General features: G+C 35.0%; 3 protein-coding genes across 5 annotated transcripts; 1 reads left to right on the forward strand and 2 right to left on the reverse strand.

Annotated features, from left to right (window-relative positions):
• Positions 1–1,354: 1,354 nt before the first annotated feature.
• Positions 1,355–11,217, forward strand: LOC107769880 (vacuolar sorting protein 39). Its single transcript, XM_075235265.1, has 12 exons — positions 1,355–1,937; positions 2,567–2,778; positions 3,149–3,280; positions 3,381–3,524; positions 4,423–4,535; positions 5,890–6,316; positions 6,951–7,280; positions 7,697–7,918; positions 8,133–8,375; positions 8,889–9,338; positions 10,182–10,280; positions 10,546–11,217. The coding sequence occupies exons 1-12, from the start codon at positions 1,496–1,498 to the stop codon at positions 10,744–10,746; spliced, it is 3,015 nt and encodes a 1,004-aa protein (XP_075091366.1). The 5' UTR covers positions 1,355–1,495; the 3' UTR covers positions 10,747–11,217.
• On the reverse strand, positions 11,160–12,236 carry LOC107769875 (uncharacterized). Its single transcript, XM_016589128.2, has one exon. It carries the CDS (start codon positions 12,110–12,112, stop codon positions 11,336–11,338), a length of 777 nt encoding a protein of 258 aa, XP_016444614.1. The 5' UTR covers positions 12,113–12,236; the 3' UTR covers positions 11,160–11,335.
• A 1,008-nt stretch (positions 12,237–13,244) lies between these two features.
• Positions 13,245–18,628, reverse strand: LOC107769876 (tubby-like F-box protein 5). Of its 3 annotated transcripts, none has more exons than XM_075235266.1 (5): positions 17,600–18,542; positions 14,827–15,201; positions 14,643–14,730; positions 14,175–14,304; positions 13,245–14,041 (listed from the first exon to the last, which is right to left on the reverse strand). In XM_075235266.1, the coding sequence occupies exons 2-5, from the start codon at positions 15,181–15,183 to the stop codon at positions 13,420–13,422; spliced, it is 1,197 nt and encodes a 398-aa protein (XP_075091367.1). In that variant the 5' UTR covers positions 15,184–15,201; positions 17,600–18,542; the 3' UTR covers positions 13,245–13,419. The 3 variants fall into 3 exon arrangements, with proteins under 3 accessions (XP_075091367.1, XP_016444616.1, XP_016444615.1); XM_016589130.2 differs by having other exon boundaries at positions 14,827–15,206; XM_016589129.2 differs by having other exon boundaries at positions 14,827–18,628.
• Positions 18,629–21,664: the final 3,036 nt, after the last annotated feature.

The following is a 21,664-nucleotide window of genomic DNA, read 5'->3' on the forward strand; positions in this document are numbered from 1 at the left end:
CACAACGAGCTCTTGACAGTACCGTGGCCTTTAGGTGGTCATATCGTTTCTTCAAACTAGTCCATAATTGAAATGGATCTTTCAAGGTTAAATATTCACTTTTTAACCCTTCATCGAGATGATGGCGAAGGAAAATCATGGCTTTTGCCTTATCCTGACTTGATGCTTCATTTTCTTCTTTAATAGTGTCACCAAGACCTTTTAGCGTCAAAGTGAATTTCAGCATCAAGTACCCATGGCAAATAGTTATTCCTAGAGATGTCAAGTGGCATAAATTCAAGCTTTGACAAATTCGACATAGTGAAAACTATCATAGAAATAAGTGAATTAGAATGACAAGAATTATTATCAATTCAGTGCAGTACATAATCTTGTATTAATATTCTATATGTAAAATTATCAAACAAATAATTATGTGCAGTGCGATGATAAATTAGTTTGTACACTTAGGTGATAAATTTATTGAAGACACATTTAAACCTTTTAAAAATTTTGCAAGAATTCCTTCTAAATGCATATTCTGTTAGAATATTTGGATGTGGGCTTAATTAGTCTAATTATTGTAATTCAATCTTAATACTTATTTATTTATGTGTAGGATTAAACTTCTTCGTAATTTATATAATGAAATAACAATTTAACCGAAACTTATTATTTTCATACCAATGCAATTATTATGATCATATTCAAAACAAGTTATGCGTATGGTAATTAAATTGCAGGTTAAAGAAGATCCTAATAGAAACGTTATAAACATAGGAATGTATACCTGAATCAGAAAAGAAACTGACTACCTTTTTTAGGAAGAAGATAAAATTCGGATGAAGCAGATAACCTCAGTTGGTTAGAACCTCGTACTGATAACATGTTAAGAAATGGGAGCAAAATAGAACAATATAGTAATGGAGACAAGATATATAAGAGAAAAATGTAGAAATTATCTTATAGTGTGTTTCTTGTGTCTACTTTCATGGACAAAGAATATCCTATTTATAGTATACAAGATAACACCTAAAGTTCACCAGATATATCTTAAAAATTAATATGTACATCTATCTAAGTAGTACATTGAATAATATGTACGTATGGATTAAATGAACATACATATACATTCATTTTATTTCATAACAAAGTGTAGTAATACATTTGGCTGGTCAACCTTCCTGTAAATATATCCCTGTTATATTTGTTTGATGTCATTTTTTAATCTTTTATTAATATGACGAAACTAATAAAAAATTCCAGACCCTTGAATATTTATTGGACAGATGGCATGTAGTGGACCGTTTATCACTGGAGCAGAGCCGCTCCCGGTAATTTGGGTCTAGAAATAGTAAAGGGTTTATGACAAAATCCAAAAAGAGCGGGACAAAGCATAACAGTAACAACCCCTCCGGTTGTAAGTGTCTGAACGCTAAGACGACGTCGTTGCATGTGGACTGCGAATTGAAATCGTAGACAAATCAATCAGAAGAAAGACAGAAGCAAAAAAAGAATGGTGCACAGTGCCTACGATTCCTTCGAACTCCTCAATAATTGTCCCACAAAAATCGATGCCATCGAATCATACGGCTCAAATTTACTCATCGCCTGTTCCGATGGATCGCTCCGCGTTTACGGTCCGGAATCCGCTGTTTCCGATCAATCTCCGCCGTCCGATTTCCACTCCCAAACCTTAGGGCTTCATCAAGAGCGATACGTGCTTGAAAGAAGTGTGAATGGATTCTCCAGAAGACAAATGCTGGCTATGGAAGTTCTCGTATCGCGAGAACTTCTGCTTTCTCTCTCGGAGTCCATAGCGTTCCATCGGTTGCCCAATTTGGAGACTTTGGCTGTGATAACTAAGGCTAAAGGTGCAAATGTATACTCATGGGATGATAAAAGAGGGTTTCTTTGCTTCGGCAGGCAAAAGAGAGTTTGTATTTTCAGACATGACGGTAATGACTTGAATTGAAGCTTAATTGCGATATTTGTCAATTGAATATTTTACATTGTTGTCATGGTAATGCATTTTCTGGTGATTCTAGATGAGTGAATGCGTACTTCTTCAGTGTCTGCTAGATGTGAAAGGAAGTGCTTTTCCTTCCGAGTGATTTTCAGGGGTCCGAATTAGCTGCTTTACTTGTTCTTGCTACTAAAGAAATCTACTGTATTTTTTTGTCTATATGACAATATTTGATTGGACATAGAGATATCAACTTGATTTATATGTTATAATAGTGAAAGTAGAAAAACAATTATTATAAGGGCTGACATGATAGTTTGATATAGAAAACATCAGATACCTTTGAAAAAGTTAAATAGTTTAATAATTTGAATGTTTAAAAGTTGTACAGAAATGGAATGGTACAAACATTTTTTGACGTCCAAAAATAGGAGTATTACATAAGTTCTTTACTACTTTTACTTTAACACAAGTTCATCAATGCCCGTAATTTCTTTCTCCTTGCAGTTGGTGACTTTCAGGTTACTTGATCAAAGCAGTTTGGCTATTGATGACTAGTATTTTTCTCATGCTATAAGAATTCTGTTACTGTAATGTGATTCTTATCTGAATCTTCTATAGGGGGAAGGGGATTTGTGGAGGTGAAAGAATTCGGGGTCCCTGACACAGTCAAGTCGATGTCATGGTGTGGTGAGAATATTTGCTTGGGGATTAGAAGAGAGTACATGATATTGAATACCACCAATGGTGCATTGTCTGAGGTGTTTCCTTCAGGGAGGATCGCCCCACCTCTTGTGGTGTCTCTTCCCTCCGGAGAACTTCTTTTGGGAAAGGTAATGTTGTCACTGTCATTATTACATTGAGTTGATTAGCCTTATAGTTCTTTGTCACACTCATGCACACAACACTATGACTTGATGGACCAAGGTGGGCCATCGAGTGTTGTTACTTTCAAATTCTTCTTACCAGAGCCTCAATGAATCCATGGAGCAGGGAAAATCTGCTTTTACTTCTTATACTAATTCATTAGTATGATGTACCCTCTATCCTTATTCCCTGGATACAGTTGTTTCTGTAGAATCTATAGTCTACTCTATGACTTAGTTGATGAAGCCCTTGTGGATGATCTCTTTCTTTTCTCTAGTCAAGTCCTGATCTTTGAAAACTATCTGTACTCCCATATGATATTAAGTGTTGTTTCAGGATAATATTGGTGTCTTAGTTGACCAAAATGGCAAGTTGATTCAAGAGGGGAGGGTTTGTTGGTCCGAGGCTCCTGCAGCTGTTGTTATTCAGAATCCCTATGCAATAGGTCTCTTACCACGGCATGTTGAGGTAGCTTGAGTGTTTAGCTTGTTAAGCTGTTCTTTTTGTTCTTTATTAGGTATAAATAATCTGGAAAGATAATGCAGTTTGATCTTTTGGAATATTGCAGATACGTTCTCTTCGTGTTCCTTATCCTTTAATTCAAACAGTTGTCCTTCGGAATGTTCGCCGTGTTGTTCGAAGCAACAATGCTGTTATTGTTGCTCTTGATTATTCTGTTTTTGGCTTTTTTCCTGTTCCTCTGGGTGCACAGGTAATTATCACTCTGAAAGCTTTAGTTTAATATCATGTTGAAGTTATCTTGCTTATGCTTCTAATCCAGTATTGGAACTGTAGCACATTCATGTCTCCTTGTAACTGAACATTTTATTTTGGAGCGACTGAGGCTTGTCATTATACTGAGCTGAGAATGCCTTAGGCACTCATATGGATGCCTAAGTCTTGCAAAATAAATCAATATTGCAAGTTGTACCTGATCTTGATTAATGTTGTTGAGACCCGCATGAGCCACAATAATATTTTTTAAACTTTTACTTATCAAAAATGATGAGTTTAGCTTACTGTTTTATGAAAAAAGTTCGCGAAAATATATGTTGGCTGAGAATATTGTCCAATTTAGATAAAAGAGAAAAATGCAGCATATTGTCCAAATACTTATGCTCCCCATCCCTTTGTATATTATATTGTTTGACTTGGAGTATTAACTGCGAAGTTTGTTTGACTCGTATATAACATTCATGTGGTCGAAGAAAAAATCAAATTAAACGTTGGATTTCGTTTGCACAGCTGATTTAATTGAGAAAACATCAGAATGTGATTTAATTTAGTTTTCAATGTTAAATACTTAAATTTGGGAAGTTTCCCAAAGTGAAAACTCTGTAATATTTATACCTCAGAGATGGGGCTTTAGTTATTACCGTTGTATTTTATCTTCATGATTTACCATCACTGAAGTGCCTAAGTCAATTACTATTAGTATCTTGCTGAGGGAATGGAGATTGGAGGATGTTAGTGTTAGAAGCAGTATGGATGTTGGAAAATACTGTGAGAGTCTGATCCCACTGGATCCAGGGTATTTCTCGGTCATAGAAAAAACTGCTTCTTCTTTCAGAGAATTGTGAGTGTGATTCCAACTTGTCTCTATAATGCAGATTGTGCAACTAACAGCATCTGGAAACTTTGAGGAAGCCTTGGCTTTGTGCAAATTGCTACCACCAGAAGATTCAAGTCTTAGAACTGCAAAGGAGCAATCAATTCATATAAGGTCATTCCCCCGGCCCTGCGTTTAAGGAAATTTTGAGCTAAATTTCTGGTCAATGGCAATAGTATCTCATCTAGATCATTTTCAGAACCTTCTTGGTGTTTATATTAATGAAAGTTTTACTTAATCTGAACCAAAAAAAAAAAGTATTCCATTTAGGTCATGGTCACACTTAACCCCCCCGGGCGCCCGCGCCAGTGCATTTAACCATTTTTTATGTTAACATTGCAGTTCAATGGTGATAGTTTCTTGTATGATGTGATAGCGTATACATGTTTACATTTAGCACAAATTACAAATAAGTAAGCTCTAGTGAGGGAAGCTGAATGTCTAAACTGAAAGTTCAAAGTATGCTTTGAAGTCTTGATTGTAAAGCTTCTAAATCAAAACATCTGTAGAAACTAGAAAGTTCTATGAGAATCACTGAGGCCAAAATTTTCAAAGGTTAGGAGATGTTAACCATCTGTTATTCCGTTGTGGTGTGGCATATTGATTATCGTGTGTAGCATGGAACATGTTTGGGGTTGATCGTGTGATGCTTGGTTGTGTTAAAGACATTCTGTTTAGGTGGAAGTTCAGAAGAAAGAGGTAAAGAAGTAGAGCATGGAAATCACTTTTGGAGCTTATGCGGACCATATTGGAAGAAACAAAGGAGCATTTGAGGGAGTTAAGAGTCTTTTGTACTAAATAGTGGAATTTTCTTTTGGACACATGTTTGGTGCATTAATGGTATTCCACTTAGTATTAGTGATTGGGTGCTTTTAGTAGAAAGTCATGTTTCATATGAAGACTCTTGACTTCTGTACACTTCCCTCTTCAATCAATAAATTATTTTGTTTTTGATAAAGGAAAATATTAATTAATTTATCACAATAAGATCACTGGTGCCAGAAGAAAGAGAAATTTTAGTTAACCTTTACTTGGTTCTGGTGTGTTGGCAATGTATGTGTAAGAGTTTTGACATATGACTACAGTTGGTTCTGGTGTATTGGCAAATTAGGTGATCTTTGATGAAAAAAAATACATCAGGTGATGGTGGGCAGAGTTACTCGATATTTGTGCTGGTAGGAGGTAGAAGGTAACTTAGAATAGTCAAGGTGAGTACCAGCTGGCACGGTACCACCGTGTTGAAAAAAGAAATTGAAATATGAACATTGATTGGCAAGAAGTTTCTTAATAAAACTTGTATCTTATTAACACCTTTACCTTGTCAAAAAAAAAAAAATCTTGTGTCTTATCTATTTTCTTTTTCCTTTCATTTTTTGTAGCTTCATAAGTTATTTTCTTTGAAAAAAGGAAAGAAAAAGAAAGTGCTGAAACTAATTACATGAAGAATGATAACAAGTCTTTGATACAGATATGCGCACTTTCTATTTGAAAATGGGAGCTATGAAGAAGCAATGGAACATTTTCTGGCATCTCAAGTTGAAATCACTTATGTGCTCGCCTTATATCCATCAATTATTGTTCCGAAATCATCTTTCATACCTGAACCACAGAAATTTGTTGATGTCGCGGATGCACCATATCTCTCCCGAGGTTCCTCTGGTCTATCAGATGATCTGGACTCGACGCCTTCGATTGTCTTAGAATCTGATGAATTGGATATAGAATCCAAGAAAATGAGTCATAACACTTTGATGGGTCTGATTAAGTATTTGCAGAAGAAGAGATATAGTGTCATTGAGAAAGCCACAGCTGAGGGAACTGAGGAGGTGGTTTCAGATGCTGTAGGAGATAATTTCATTTCCTATGGAACTAGCCGGTCCAAAAAACCAACCAAGGTAACTTTTCTGGTTTCTATCTTATGCCCCATCTACAGTGTTTTGGAGAAATTATTTTTAAGGTCACAATTAAAAGGCAAAGTTTTGACATTAAGCAGATCTCTTCTTGGTAAATGTGACTAGCAGTGTATTTCAGTATTTTTGAGCAAAGCTTTCTAGAAATTCCAAAGACTCCACAAGGGGAATTTTATCCAGGTGGTTATCTTGTTTAACAAGCAGCCCAAATTATATTGAGCTGTTTAACATAGACCTTTCTTTGCATCCAAGTGTAAGTACCTTTCTGGCTGTTTGTGTGTTTGACGTATTTAAATACTGAAAACCATATCAGAAAGAAAAACTTCAGTTAGTCCAAAATACTCTGATTGATTATTCAAGCTAGATCATTTATATCCTTCCGAAAAATACTGTTTCTTTTGTATCTTCCAAAATTCTGAATGTCAGGGAGGTAAGTTCTGATCTGCTATTTGCAAAAGTACTGGCTTATTGTAGTTGAGGTCTACTGAATGGAGAAATCACTTAAAAGGGAAAAATACTAATGTGTCTCAAAGAGCCGTTGGTACCGGGTTAATTCTTTGTAGCTGTATTAATTCTTACCTAATTTACATCTAAAATGTAGCTTCTTTGATCCATTTAGGGAAGAACCCATGCTCCAATCACTTCCGTCGCTAGGGATATGGCTGCTATTCTGGACACTGCACTTCTTCAAGCTCTACTTTTAACTGGACAGTCCTCAGCTGCTACAGATTTTCTGAAAGCCCTCAACTATTGTGATGTGAAAATATGCCAGGAGTTCCTGCAGAAAAGAATGCAGTATGCTTGTCTGCTAGAACTTTATAGAAGCAACTCAATGCATCGTGAAGCACTGAAACTTCTCCATCAATTGGTAGAAGAGTCGAAGTCAGAGCAAATTCCTTTAGAGCTTTCAACGAAATTCAAGCCTGATATGATCATTGAATATCTCAAAGTATGCATCTTTATCTACTTTTATTTCTTTCCTTTTGGATTTTAACTTCTCGTAAAGTGTTTGGATCAGCTATGTTGAAGTTTGGCGGGCAGTATGAGTTATGGGTCCATGTCGAGGCAGAATTCAAGCATAATCATGAGTTTCCAACTTCACCTTTGCGGAAAGGATTGTCAAGATTTCAGACTGATATTAGGAGTCTATTTAAGGCTTTTTTTTATAAATTAAAAAAATATCTTTGTACATGTACATTTCTGGAAACTCCTGGGTTCTTTTCTTTTGTAAACTGCATTTGTGCTCACCACAAAGTAAAGCAAATCTCTCTGCAAGGAATTTTATGGAACAAAGCTTCGTCAATGCTGTTATTATGTCAATTCAGTAAATATACACCTGATTATATTGTCTTTCTGTTTTGGCAGCCCCTTTGTGCAACAGACCCCATGCTTGTCCTGGAGTTCTCACTGCCTGTTCTTGAAAGCTGTCCTATGCAAACCATTGAGCTATTCTTGTCTGGTAACATTCCAGCAGACTTGGTGAACTCTTACTTAAAACAGCATGCTCCAAACATGCAGGCGACATATCTGGAACTCATGCTTGCCATGAATGAAAATAGCATCTCCAGGAATCTGCAGAATGAAATGGTAGGGCACTTGTTCATCAGTCTGGTTTTTCTGTAGCTTCACTCTTTCTTTCCAAGGATCCTTTCAACTCAAAGCTGGATTGAGAAAATTGAGAACAATTTTCTTGACTCCAAAACTGTTTATCGGTGGATAAATTTGTGCTTCAATTCCATCCTTCTGACGTAAATGTTGAGTGTCTGTGACTATGATAAATACGCTTAGTAACTTGTGGCAGGTGCAAATTTATCTCTCGGAAGTGCTTGATTTGTATGCTGAACTTAACACCCAGCAAAAGTGGGATGAGAAAACATATTCTCCGACAAGGAAAAAGCTATTGTCTGCTTTGGAGAGTATCTCTGGATATAACCCAGAGGTGCTGCTGAAGAGACTTCCACCAGATGCTTTGTATGAAGAACGAGCAGTTCTGTTGGGGAAAATGAATCAACATGAACTTGCGTTGTCTATTTATGTGCACAAGGTATTTTTTTCCACCTCAACTGCACATAACATTCTTTTTGGAGTCTTTTATTTAATGCATTGGTGCTTTCGAAGGGACTTAAGATGTCGCGAAATCTAAACTGTACAATTTCTTCTTCATAAGTACTATTAAAGGCTTGTATTATGAACTTGGCATTTACTGTTAGATCTATTGACTAATCGAGCAGCCAATCCCAGTAGTGCGATCATTTCACTCTTCTTTTATTCAGTGTACCTGTTGGTCAGGCATGTTAACCTTCTCATGGTTTTATTACATCATTGGATTTGCATTTACCCTTTCTTTCTCTGTATGTTATTGGGCTAGTATGCATTCCCAAGTAGGGGCATTGCATTGGATATGCCATCTTTTTTCTCATTGAGCATACATGTCTAATTCTATGAATTTTGATGGCAGGCATTGAAGTCTTTTCAGTTGTCTCTTTGTGTTGTATTTACCAGCTTGAATTGTGGGTGTTCTTTCATACTAAAGTGAATTGCTGTGTTTGATTGATAGCTTCACGTTCCTGAACTTGCACTGTCCTATTGTGATCGGGTGTATGATTCAGGACTTCAACAACATTCAGCAAAATCATATGGAAACATTTACCTGACTCTACTGCAAATCTATCTAAATCCTACGAAGACAACGAAAAATTTTGAGAAGAAAATTACTAATCTGGTATCATCTCAGAGCCCTGGGATTCCAAAAGTTGGTTCAGGAACTACAGCAAAGATAAAAGGAGGCCGCTCCAAGAAAATTGCTGAAATTGAGGGCGCTGAGGACATTCGATTCAGTCCAAGTGGCACTGACAGTGGTAGGAGTGATGGAGATATGGAAGATGCTGCTGAGGAAGGAGATTCTACTATTATGCTAGATCAAGTTCTTGATCTTTTGAGCAGAAGGTGGGATCGGATCCATGGGGCCCAAGCTCTGAAACTACTGCCAAGGGATACGAAGCTACAGGTAGAAAACCATATGAATGTGATGGTATAATGAGCTAGATGAAGAAGTTTGTTGCTGTTTTAAATTTTAATCAAAATTTGGCTGAAGAAAACAAGCACTATTTTTTGCTTGCAGAAGTGATTGTCTCAGAAAAGAAACTAGAGACAGTGTCCGCTATATCATCATCCCCCATCCCCCATCCCCGGCCAAAAACCAAAAAAAATGTCTCACTAGAAAACAAGCTAAGATATCTGTTCAAGAGTGAGTCCTATCTGCATCTGAGCACTAATCATGTTAACACGTCCCAAATTCCCAAGGCATTGTTTTTAGATTGGACACTGTCGTTAAACTGTATATTGGATATTTCCAACCATATTACCTTTAAATATTTACTTTGAGATAATACACATACACATTAAGAAAGCTGCAAGGTGAAGTTTGTTTCGATTTGTCTTTCAAATGGTCAAGTATATCGAATTGTGTTTGAAACAACTATGCCAACTAAATTACTATCTAATGCTAGTCCACATGCACTGTTATGTATCGTGTCTGTCAGCATATTGCTGATTCTCTTTGGACAAAGAATTGGTTCAGTTTTTCTTTATGCTCTCTCCCAGCATCAAGTTATAATGAGAAGATTACGTAGTAGAGCCTTTATGATTTTCTAAAAGTTCGACATATACGCATTGTTGGAGTAGCACATGCAACATTGTTTATTTGTTTTAAGTAAACTTCCTCTCATGCCCAGACATGTTAAAATTGCAACTGGAGAATCATTCACTCTAGCTTTGCCCTGTGCGTGAGCAAGAATGTTTCACATCTTGCTGTTGTACTGTTGTATTGAGTCATTTTGGCATTATGCAGAATTTGCTTCCATTTCTTGGACCTCTTCTGAGGAAATCCAGTGAAGCGTATCGGAACTTTTCTGTGATAAAAAGCTTGAGAGAAAGTGAAAACCTACAGGTAAATTTTATATGTGGTCATACCAATCAATTACACACACACATTTTCTTTACTGGTATGCGAATCATCCTTCTTTTTTCCATCTATTTTTCTGTATTATGGTAACCGCCAATTATCATCTTTGCAATTCAATTGTTTGAGTTTATGTTAGCAAATGCAAATTTGAAAATTAATCCTGAGAATATTTTAATTTCTACGACTAGATTGTTTACTAAAGCTGTGGTTTAGTATTTGATCTCTCATTATAAAGCTGTGTACACAACAGGTCAAAGATGAACTGTATAACCAAAGAAAGGCAGTCTTGAAGATCACAAGTGATAGCTTGTGTTCTCTCTGCAACAAGAAGATCGGCACCAGTGTCTTTGCAGTCTATCCTAATGGCAAGACAATTGTGCACTTTGTTTGCTTTAGAGATTCACAGAATATGAAGGCAGTTGGAAGAGGCTCTCAGATGAGGAAAAGATGATAATGAGAAGTTAGATTTGGATTAACTGAGTTTTCTGGGTTGCTTTTATGTGGCATTGATCGCAGTTCTCCTTGTTAGTACCGTTTAACATATTCTGCGGCTTTAAGTTTTAAGTTGCCATTTATTCCTAAAAGTAAACTTCTGTCTCCGTGTTTCTGGAAGTGTTCTGGTGTGTTTGCGTGATTATTGACTCATTGACTGTATACCAAGAGATATGAAACGTGCTGGTGGTACACACGTGCAAGCAAGAATGTTTCTCACAAGGGAATGTGTAATACACATGTTGTATATTATGTCAAACGTTGAAGTAAAATCTGTGGTTGTGTAATGTGAGTCTGTATTGAAAAAGATTGAAGCTAGTATTGGAGGTGTTTATAACTTATTTATGAAGAGTGTCTTTGAATGCTGTGTTTGTACCAACTCAATGTTCAATTAATATGCAATGATACACAATTTTCTTTGTTGTTCGTATTTCCATGTAAAAGCAAAGAGCGTTTTACTTCTTTGTTGGGCAAACCCCACTGTTAAACATGACAACAAGATTCATACTGAGATCAAGCGTTGGTTGACGACAGTGGCTCTCTTGAGGCTATCTTTTCCCCGTGAAAAGGTACACAACCACCCCAATCCTAGACCCATCAGATGGAGGCTCTGTATGTATGATTTGGACATCAAAAAGCTTCTTAGCTCTCTTGAAGAATACAGATTCCTTCTTCCATCTTCTCAAATGAGCCATCACAAAAGCTATCTTCTTTTCACCCCCTAACAGGAAGAACTTCAGCGTTTTAATCAGAGGATCATAGAGGTGATCATGGTACACCACATCAGATCCCAAAATCAGGTCATAATCTCTACCAACAGCCTCCATATCCTGGCTCTCCCCCCAGCTAAGTGCCGCAACATCAACAACCCCACTCTGCTGTTCCAAAACCTTAGAGTTCGCATCAGCATTAAACTGTATATTAGGCAGAACATGAGGGAGATCAGTGACAGTAACCTTAGCACCAAGAATTGCAGCAGCAGCTATCCCTACAACACCTGTTCCTGAACCCAGTTCAAGAATGCGAAGGGGTGAATCCCCTTTTTCTTGACGTTTGAACAAGTCGGAAAGCGGAGTTGATGCGCCACGGATGTTGTCAAGGAGAGTGATGAGAATGGTGGCGGCAGGCCATAGTTGGAAGGAAAGACCTTGAGATGGGAGTTGCCTGATGACAATGTTGGAGTTAATGGATTGGAAAAAATAGACTTGTTGCTGCTGCTGCTGAGGTGCATGATTCGCGTCTTTGTCTTGACCATCTTGTAGAAGAAGCATACTGAAAGGATTGAGGTTGTCTTTGTCTATGTCTGTGGCAATTGGAGTAGTCATGTGACAGGCGGCGCTCCCGGGGTTCTCGAAGGATTTATCCTAGCCAATCACACTTGCGGAGGTCTTGCCCTAAATGGGTATATATTAGAATCAAAGCCTTTTTCAATAGATGGTAAATGATATTACCGAAAATATAATATAAAATGGTCAAGTTGCCAAAAATAGCTTGACGGACGGTAGTGAATAAAAAAACCAAAATCGCACTGAGTGCAAGTTGCCGCAGGTGCAGGCGACTTCACAACCTGTTGATTGTTCTATCTTAGTAGCGTGAATATGATATCAATTCTAGGGTAAAATATTTTTTTATATATAATTATGGTATCCGGGTCAGTTTGCGCACATCTTCATTAATTCCACGATGTACGTGCTACCTCTTACTAATATAATATCGAAATTCTGTCCACTGAGACTTGGACAAATAAAAAGAAATCACATAGTATTTAGATTTGAACCTCAGATCTTATGGTTCTCAGTTCTCATTAGTACCGGATATTTATCGTAATATTTTAACATATTAAGAGAGATGAAATTAATTATTTCAAAGAATTTCGAATTTAATTCAGCGGGTTTGAAATTTATTATTTCTCTATGCATCCCAATATAATGGATGAAAATCATTTTGTCCGTCTAACTTTGCTTAAAATAATTTCCTCCTACAACTTTAAACCATAGATATTTTTACCTCCTATCTCAAGTAATGCCTTTTTTGCCCGGTAAATTATCATTCTCCCCTCTTAATTGTTTTTTCTCTGTAATACACTTTCATTATTATTCTTTAATATGAAATCATTACCTATAATTCAAATGACATGGTATCTTACTTTTGATTGTGATTACGTATAAATATAGAATTAGTTCTTTTATAGATTTGTTATAAATCTATGACTTTATTTTTAAAATAAACGTCATTTTAGTATTACATGCATTAGATATTTAATTCTCATAATTCCCACACCTCTTTTGTTTTCAACTTTCATAGATAGACATTGAGTCGATCGCTATTAATGAAGTTATTGGCACGAGCAATTTCAATTTTTGTAAATTTTTAAATTATTTTTGGTGCTCAAAATTCTTTCATTATTCAAATTTCTTTTCCTAATATGATTGAGCTAAGTGGAACAAAGCATAAATTAACTTCAAGGAGACAGTAAACCTGAGAATACGAAGTATTAAAGAAACTACACACGGCGCAACTCATTTATATAAAGGGCCGTGCATTGAGAACTTAGAGAATGAAACATGAATTTAGAACATTACGAAAGCAATGAAAAAGAAGAAAGTTTATCATGTTTAAAATCTGCATGAAATCATTCACAGGCTCGTTTCGAGTCAAAGCTGGTCAAGCAGATCGCAAAAGCTTGGAAAGCAGAAAGTGGGTAGCGGTAGTCCATTGTGAACCAGTCATTTCCAATTCTGCCAAACTGTAGAATTGTTTTCTCTTGTTCTGCGACTGGTATATTGTGAGAAGGATCAACTGCTGCCAGTAGCTGAAAATTTTTCACAGAAGCCACCGTAACACGGCCTTTAAAATTTAAGCACCAGTATTGCAATTGTTTATGCCATCTAGGAGCCTTGTTTTTTAGCAAAAGCGGCGAATCAGACAAGCTGATATCTATAGCTGGCTCCTTTGTTTTTGAGAGTGGTGTAGAAAATGACTTCTCATCAAAAGATTGAGGGAATGATGTAGGTGTTGGAGCATTGCCTCCCTCCTGGATTGAAGAGAAAGGGATAGAGTGCATTGCGCAATGAATTCTCCTAGGACGACGAACAATATTGAGCTCATAGGAAATGGTAGCTACTCTGTAGTTGCATGCACCTGGAGAAATTTTCTTTGCTTGAAAGCTTTGACCAACTCGACCTTGTTCAATGGCAGTTTCGCTTGAAGGTTGGCTATCATATATGGAAAACTTGGTTCCAACAAAGTTAGACCTGGTCAAGTGGTTTTCAAACATTATTAAAGTAAAATGAAGGGGAGTAGAAGCTTTTCCTTGCTTCCTGCTATTTTGAAGGGGCGGAGAGGAGTGAGTGAAGGAAATATAACTGGAAATTTGATAGAACTTGCCTCAGTTTCCCAACATATGTATTGCTAGATTGAGAAAAATCATCTGCAGCCAACGATATCACGAAGTCTGTGCTTGTTGCCCTTCTGATCTTTTTGGCGGCCAACAATAGTTTATCCCTCTCATTCTCAGCTGTCATCAAGTAAAATGTCAGTTGAGCATCTTCTATTGACTAGGAAGATTTTCCCATTAAAAACATAGACCACAAACTTAAGCACAAGTTATGAAAGCTTTCGCATTTTCAATCCGGTATACTAACTTGATATCAAACATAATATAACATCAGCCTGAGTGCAAGTTCCCCATAAAGTAGGATTTTTGAATTTTGACAAGACAAAGTCTGTTAATTGATCAAATAAAAGAAAGACTTGAAACTGGTTCAAAGAGAGAATCATTTAAGAGGATATCCATCTCGCAGTACAAGCGTTAAAAGAAGAGAAGTTTAGGATAGGCAGAAGATTTTCACTTACATGGAATCATACCCAAGTAGAGGCGATATACTGAATTAGCTTTGTCCCTTTTAATAAAGCACTGGATTGGGGATTCACGGGGACCCGGCTGGTTTAGAAATGGAATCAGAAAAGATCTCTCTGAGTTTAAATCAACATCAGCAATAGCAACAATAAGGAAACTGAAACAGATAAAAGAGATTACCTGCTTCAGTGAAATGGGAAAGGTAAGCCTACCACATTCCTCAGGAGTCTTAACAATCTCCTTTGTAATTTTCCTCCATGATCTGCAAACAGATGCGCAAAAGACAACGACAGAACGAGCAGGCCACGATACCTCACTCTCTTCAACCCTGCGGATGATATCCAAAAGCACTTTTGGTGGTAAATTTGCCCACTGCCCTTGTTCAATGGGATCAGAAAGGGCCACATATGGGACAATATGTGACCGGGTTCTGTTGCTCCAATGCTGCTTTCTTTCTGCTCCCCTCCTTGATATATTCCCTATCCCATCTTTCATCTCCCTTAGCTCGCGAACAATTTTCTTGAAAGACATTTCCATCAATCACACGAACTGACCCTTTCCTTCAACAGAAGGGCAAAGCATTTAGATCAATGAAACAAAGAGGAGCTTTACCTCAGAAAGAACTTTCAGACAATTTTCACCTTTTAAACACATGAATCATTCAATCAACTAAGCCACAATTCCAACTTTTATGGGTTGACTATATGATTTTCCTTTAGGTTGTAAATATTCTGCTATATTCGGGCCCAATCTAATTCCATACTAAATTGGTCTTTTAAGACAAATTTTGAGATTATCTAGAATAGTAGATGTTCTTTAATCGAACATTTATCTATTCACTGACATACAAGTCTTTTACCGGACTGAAAAAGCTCTCATGAAAACCCAACCTAATCTAGATGTAACATCAATACGCCACAATCCCAACAAGTCGGTATTGCCTATTATCCACATACACCATATCTTCAATTATCAGATCTAACACGGAGGTTTAGCCTCTCTGTTTTAATTAAAAATCAATATACCTAGTTTTTTTCTTTTTGTGAGGGATTGAGAAGAAGAAATGCAAAAAAGGTATGGACATGTAACCATTCAATGATCAGCACTGGAATTACACAAATGAGAGACGAATAGTCCAGCGAATATTAGAAATATAAATCATTTGTAGAACATCCTACGATTCAAAATCAAAACTTAGCACTCAGATGTTCCCAAAATGAAGATTTAGCAACAATAACAATCAGAAAATTAAATTGCACGTGTATTTATAAGAGGTAAAATAATACACAATGAAATAAAGGACAACAACGCAAAATTAAAATGTAAGATCCCATAGCATTTCTATACTAGCTCCGCTGAAAACCAAAAGCAAAGTCAACATGAAACTAGGGTGAAGAACAGAAAATAAAGGGAAAATAGGAATTGCAAAGCAGAAATGCGTAGTAAACAGAGAAAATGGCAGGAGAAAACCTGAACAAAGAGTGACAAAGAAGATGAAAGCGATGAAAGAAAGCTCTAAATGTAGAGATTGAAGAAGGAAAATAAATAGGAGACAGAAACACGGCCAGTGAGGTCCACATCTTCAGGAGGAACCCTGGATCAGCATCTGTCAATTCAGCCTCTTAAATAAAAGCTAAAAAAGAGACATTACACTTCTTTTCTTCCTTTTTTCCTCTCCAGATAACTGCCAATATAAGTTTTTTTCTGAACAAGTTCAAACATCGCATTCCTCATAGATGGAAGCCCCGCGACAGAGTAATTGAAAACCTCAAATACCCTTCCTCTTTTTACTATAGACATTAAAGAGAAATCAATCAACTATTCCTCAATCCCAAACTAATCGGAATTCACTAGACACATTCTCTATAATTCTTCAAGTTTATTATTCAGTGGTTAGAGGGGTTTTATCATTATTAGACTACTATTACGCTTGCCATCAACCTAAGACAACTCTCTCTCTCTCTCTCTCATTATGCTTTGCGAAGCTCACATAGGAAGCATGCATTCCAGATACTAAATGAGGCATAAAATCCCTCCACTGTGCATGGCCATTTAAATTATAGAATCACAAGTGTAGTTGGTGATAACTGCAGCGAAAGAGCACCAAAATACGTGAAACCAAAAATTTATACTCCATATCTGATGAAGCATCATTATCTCACCAGAACTTTTTTTTTTGACTAGTGAGTTTAAATACAAGCAATTTGAGATAAAGACTATTTATTACATTAAACATGCTTAAATTATTGGAACAATGGTATATTTACTTAACATGAACAAGTTCATGATTTTGTATATAACCTCCCCGAATATGTGTAGGGAGACTCCTATTAGAACAAAAGCTTTCACCTTTTTAGAAATGAAGATTCAACTTTTCTCAAAATCTCAACTCGTGCAATATAGTTCAACGAAGCTATTGAACGATCAAAAACAAACAGAGACTCAAAGGAGATTCCAACCAACTGATTATCAGAGTCCTTAAAAAGTGGAAAAGAGAATGCAAAAATAAACAAATAACTAAATAGCTTCATTCTAGTGTCATCATCATCAACAACAACAACAACAACAACAAAAACAAACCCAGTAGTTTCCCACTCTAGTGTCATCAACATAAAACAAAATAAAATATATATTATGACGCAAAGGGTGGGGGAAGAACCGAAGGAGAAGGAGACCATATATAAAAGTTTGATCTTTTTCTTTAATTAGCAAAAATATTTTTTGATAAGTTAAATAAAAGATGATACTTTTAGAACACAAACAGATTGATGAACCCCAACAGCAAAAGGGAGGCAGAAATTAGTACAGGACTGTAAGAGTTGGCAAATGGTAAAAATGAAGAAAGAAGAAGTCAGAAACAAAAACACATGAATCAAAAGAAATTTAAAAAAAAAAGGAGATCATAATCTCAACTAGGGAACATAAGAGAAAGAAAAGAGTTAGTTAATGGTACCTTTTGAAGAAACCGCAGAGAAACCAACAAGGCAACAACCCTGCAACTCAAGGGTCGAAAAGATGTTCCACGGGAAGTAGAAATCTACAGATATGTGTATTTATATATAGATATTGGGGGATAACAGAGCTACACCATCCATAGGTCTCTTATAATTACAATGTATATCTTATTTACTCAGTACTGAAACTTACGAAAAATAAGGGGTAATAATATATCCCTTAAAAGGAGGCCTTAATTATTCAGAAGTACCAGTAACACCATGCACTTGCATTGCTGCATCAAGCTTCAACTTAATAACTCAAAACTCAATTAATTCATACGTCCTGTTAGCCCCCTTTTCAGCATAAGTATATCCTCACCTCATGCATAACAACTTAATTACTCAAATAAAGCATCCACAGCACTCACAGAAAAAGAAAGTGAATCAAACATTTCCACATATCATCAAACACCTAATGTGCATTTCCATAGGCCAAGATTCAAAATTTGTCCACAACTCATTTCTAAATAGACCACAACAAGATTTTGAAATAACAATGATGAAATAACACGACTTGTAAAGAGTAGTAATAAATTGATGTAATAACATAGTATTAACTAATTATATGTAACTAATAGAAGTTTTTATATATAAAAACAAATAAAAGATGAGTGCAATAACTCTTTTTTTTTCTTTTAAAAAAAATCTTCCTAATCATATGATTTGAATGGGCTTTGGAGGAGATGACCAAGTGGGTATCTAATTTTAAAATTTCTTTATCAAAAATTTGGCTAATGTGATGGTGGGTATTAGAATTGGCGTAAAGGTATGAAAATGGTGAATGTTAAGGTGGCTAGGTGGTGGAGTAGTGACGATTTTTGAAGATAATAGTGGTAATAGAGTGGTTATTATTATTCTGTATTTCTACCATTGAATGAAGAAAAAAAGCTTGGTTGATTCAGTGCAAAAAATGGAGGAAAAATGGATTTTCTTGATGTGAAGAAGGCTCAATTTTTTTTTTGGGGGGGTGGGGGGAAATCAAAATTGTTTGTTCATCCTAACCATATTGGTAATATATTATAATTAAGTAATAAATTCATGTAACAACATATTAACTAATTATATCTAAGTAATAAAAATCTATATATATCTATATCTATCTATTTATATTATTATAAAAGCACGAATGTTTTATGCTAAATGTTAAACGACAAAAATATTCTTGAAACTTTGATTGACTTTTATACCCTTAAATAGTTGTATAATTTAAGAATATATTTATAATTAGCGAGGGTTAGAATTCTTTTCAGATTTAAATTGCACATATGCAACCCTACAAAGTTTATAGTTTATTTCCATTAAAATTCATATTAGATACGATTTACATTATTCAATCAAAGTTAAACTTTTCACTAGAATTTTAAACTTTTCACTAGGATTCTTATAATTTATAAGAATTCTTGTCATCGCTGCCACATAGTTCAAGGAAAATCCGATTATTTTATATATTCTCTTCTCTTATTATATCTTTAATCCTCTGCATATTGTCTCGGAGCTTGATATTTTTATATTTTAGTTTTTGAATTCCATATATAATATCATTGGTGATTGATACTTCTTGAGATTTAAGTAATTTTTATGGATTGTAATTGCTCATCCAATTTTTAGTAACTTCAAATTATTCACATGAATTGGTTATAAGTTTAAATTTTCGTAGACTGAAATATTTTATAGTGTGTTTAATACGAAAATTGAACTGAAAAGACAATTTAAAAGTAAACAAAAATTACTATAATACTTAGGAATGTATTTTTACTATACTATTTGCATGAAACTCTATAGAGACTAGACGCTAATGGATATTGTGTAACTTAAAATACTGGTAACTTCTGAATTAGAGCTAAAAATTAACATATAGTGGAATCAATAATTAAAGATTAAAAAAAAGAGATTGTAAAATTTTACTTATAAATTTGAAAATCACAAGTACATATTTTAATGTTAAAAAATTTAGTCTATATAAGATTTTGTTTCATAGGGTATGAGTATGATTCTTTGGAAGGAAATTAGGTGGAATGACTTCTTTGAGTGTGTTTTCTTTGTTATGCATAGCTTTAACGATTTTCAATAGTTTATAAGTTAGAGTAAAATGAAGATATTTAAGAAACTTTGTGATGATTCTAAAAATAAAAATTGAGATTGCTAAGAGCAGGCACTTTCTACTGTTGAGTACTGAATAAATTTTCTCAGACAATAAATGGTTAATGATATTTAGCTACTCAGTATAAAAAGTATTATCTAATTATATTTTTATACAAGTAATAGTACTGCCTAATTGTTGATTTTGATGCTCTAGAAAACGTCTTTTCATTTGAAAAATTTGCCACTCGTTGATACAATTATTGAAAGAACTATATCTCTTGTCATATACTATATTTTTCTAATTTGATATGAATTTATAAAAGTGTTTTATAATATAATTTTTTTTATAGATTAACGCGGAAAATTACGTACTCACGTGAATAGAAACTAGTACTATATTAAAAGTATGAAGGCCCTTAGCGAAATATCGTTCGCCTTTTTTTCCCTTTAAAAATAAATTTCACACTGGACAAAAGTGTAATTTAAGTTTTTTCCATTTTTTTAGGAATTTAAATTAACTAAAATTTTAGTACATAGTAAATCCTTCCATGTTTTGAACTCCTATGCAATTAGTCCTAACTCCTAACATATAGGGCTCACGCAAGAATAGAAACAAAATATTTCTCTGAGGAAAAGAAAACTTAGGCTCACCAAGATTATAATTTGCTTCGCTGACCAATAAAAGAAAGATATCATCTTTGTGTCCATAGTTTAATAAAAAACGTATTGAACTTATTGACAAATTCTATTCTAACCGAATTGTCTTTCAACGAATGATAATTTTCTACGGCATAAACTCCTTAGTGAAATATCGTTCGCCTTTTTTTACCTTTTAAAATTAAATTTTACATTAGACAAAATAATTATTATATTATTTCTTTAAAATTTAGAAATTTAAAATCAACTAAAATTTTGCATATTAAATCATTTTATATTTGAACTTCTATGCAATCCTAATTTTAATAAAAAATATATTCAACTTATAGACGAAATCTATTCTAAACAATTGTCATCATCTTTTTAATTCTTTCAACAAATAATAATTTTCGATATTTCTATATATTTAATTATTTGTTGTAAAATATTAAGCCAACATTAGTAATTTTTAGACGTTATCACTTATCAAAATTTTTATGAGCTATAAGCCAACATCTTTAATCTTAAAAGATCAAAAGATTTAATTTTTAAATTTATTTTATTTAAGAAATCTTATAATTTGTTTGCTTAGGTCATAAATATATCAATAATTTTCATGAAATATTCTCTCGTCCTCATAAATTACAATTATGTATCTCAGGACTTCTATGGCCAAGATTTCTTCACAATCAAGATTCGTCTTTTTAGTAGCTTATACTTTTTATTAACTTTTATTTTACAATATATCTAATCACATTATTAATAATATTTTTTATCACGATTCGAAATTTTCCACCGACGGGACCGTGATGACGCCTAACATTTCACTTGCTAGGCAAGCCAACGTTAGAGAATCACTAACCAATTCCTTATTTTCATTCAGTAATTAGCAATAATTAACTAAGATGAAATATAATAAGTGTGGAATATCATAAAACTGTATTAACTACTACCACCCGGATCTGGAGTCACAATTCACGAGCATTCTAGAATTTACTACAAGTAATAGCTTGAAAGAAATACAACTGTCTGAATGAAAGAAAACAGTAGGACATAAAAGATAGACGGGGATTTCAAGGTCTGTGAACGCCGACAGATCTACCTTGAGTCTCCGGACAGCGGACTAATAGCAAATCTCGATCAACCTGAGCCGGTATCAAAATCTGCACAGAAAGTGCAGAGTGCAGTATCAGTACAACCGACCCCATGTACTGGTAAGTGTCGAGCCTAACCTCGGCGAAGTAGTGACGAGGCTAGGACAAGGCACCCACATATAACCTGAACAGTATAATCATGCTAGTGGC

The sequence above is a fragment of the Nicotiana tabacum genome, chromosome 17 (genome assembly GCF_000715075.1).
Source record: "Nicotiana tabacum cultivar K326 chromosome 17, ASM71507v2, whole genome shotgun sequence".
Taxonomy (NCBI): domain Eukaryota; kingdom Viridiplantae; phylum Streptophyta; class Magnoliopsida; order Solanales; family Solanaceae; genus Nicotiana; species Nicotiana tabacum.

What these genes read in the sequence shown, in the direction of transcription:
- LOC107769880 (XM_075235265.1), top strand. Translation starts at nt 1,496, where the DNA reads ATGGTGCACAGTGCCTACGATTCCTTCGAACTCCTCAATAATTGTCCC. An exon ending in GAGAACTTCTTTTGGGAAAG is followed by an intron (nt 2,779 to 3,148) that starts GTAATGTTGTCA and finishes GTGTTGTTTCAG; the next exon opens with GATAATATTGGTGTCTTAGT. An exon ending in GAGAAAGTGAAAACCTACAG is followed by an intron (nt 10,281 to 10,545) that starts GTAAATTTTATA and finishes TGTACACAACAG; the next exon opens with GTCAAAGATGAACTGTATAA.
- LOC107769875 (XM_016589128.2), bottom strand. Translation starts at nt 12,112, where the DNA reads ATGACTACTCCAATTGCCACAGACATAGACAAAGACAACCTCAATCCT.
- LOC107769876 (XM_016589129.2), bottom strand. Translation starts at nt 15,183, where the DNA reads ATGGAAATGTCTTTCAAGAAAATTGTTCGCGAGCTAAGGGAGATGAAA. An exon ending in TTCCCATTTCACTGAAGCAG is followed by an intron (nt 14,731 to 14,826) that starts GTAATCTCTTTT and finishes TTTCTAAACCAG; the next exon opens with CCGGGTCCCCGTGAATCCCC. An exon ending in CTACTTGGGTATGATTCCAT is followed by an intron (nt 14,305 to 14,642) that starts GTAAGTGAAAAT and finishes ACTTGATGACAG; the next exon opens with CTGAGAATGAGAGGGATAAA.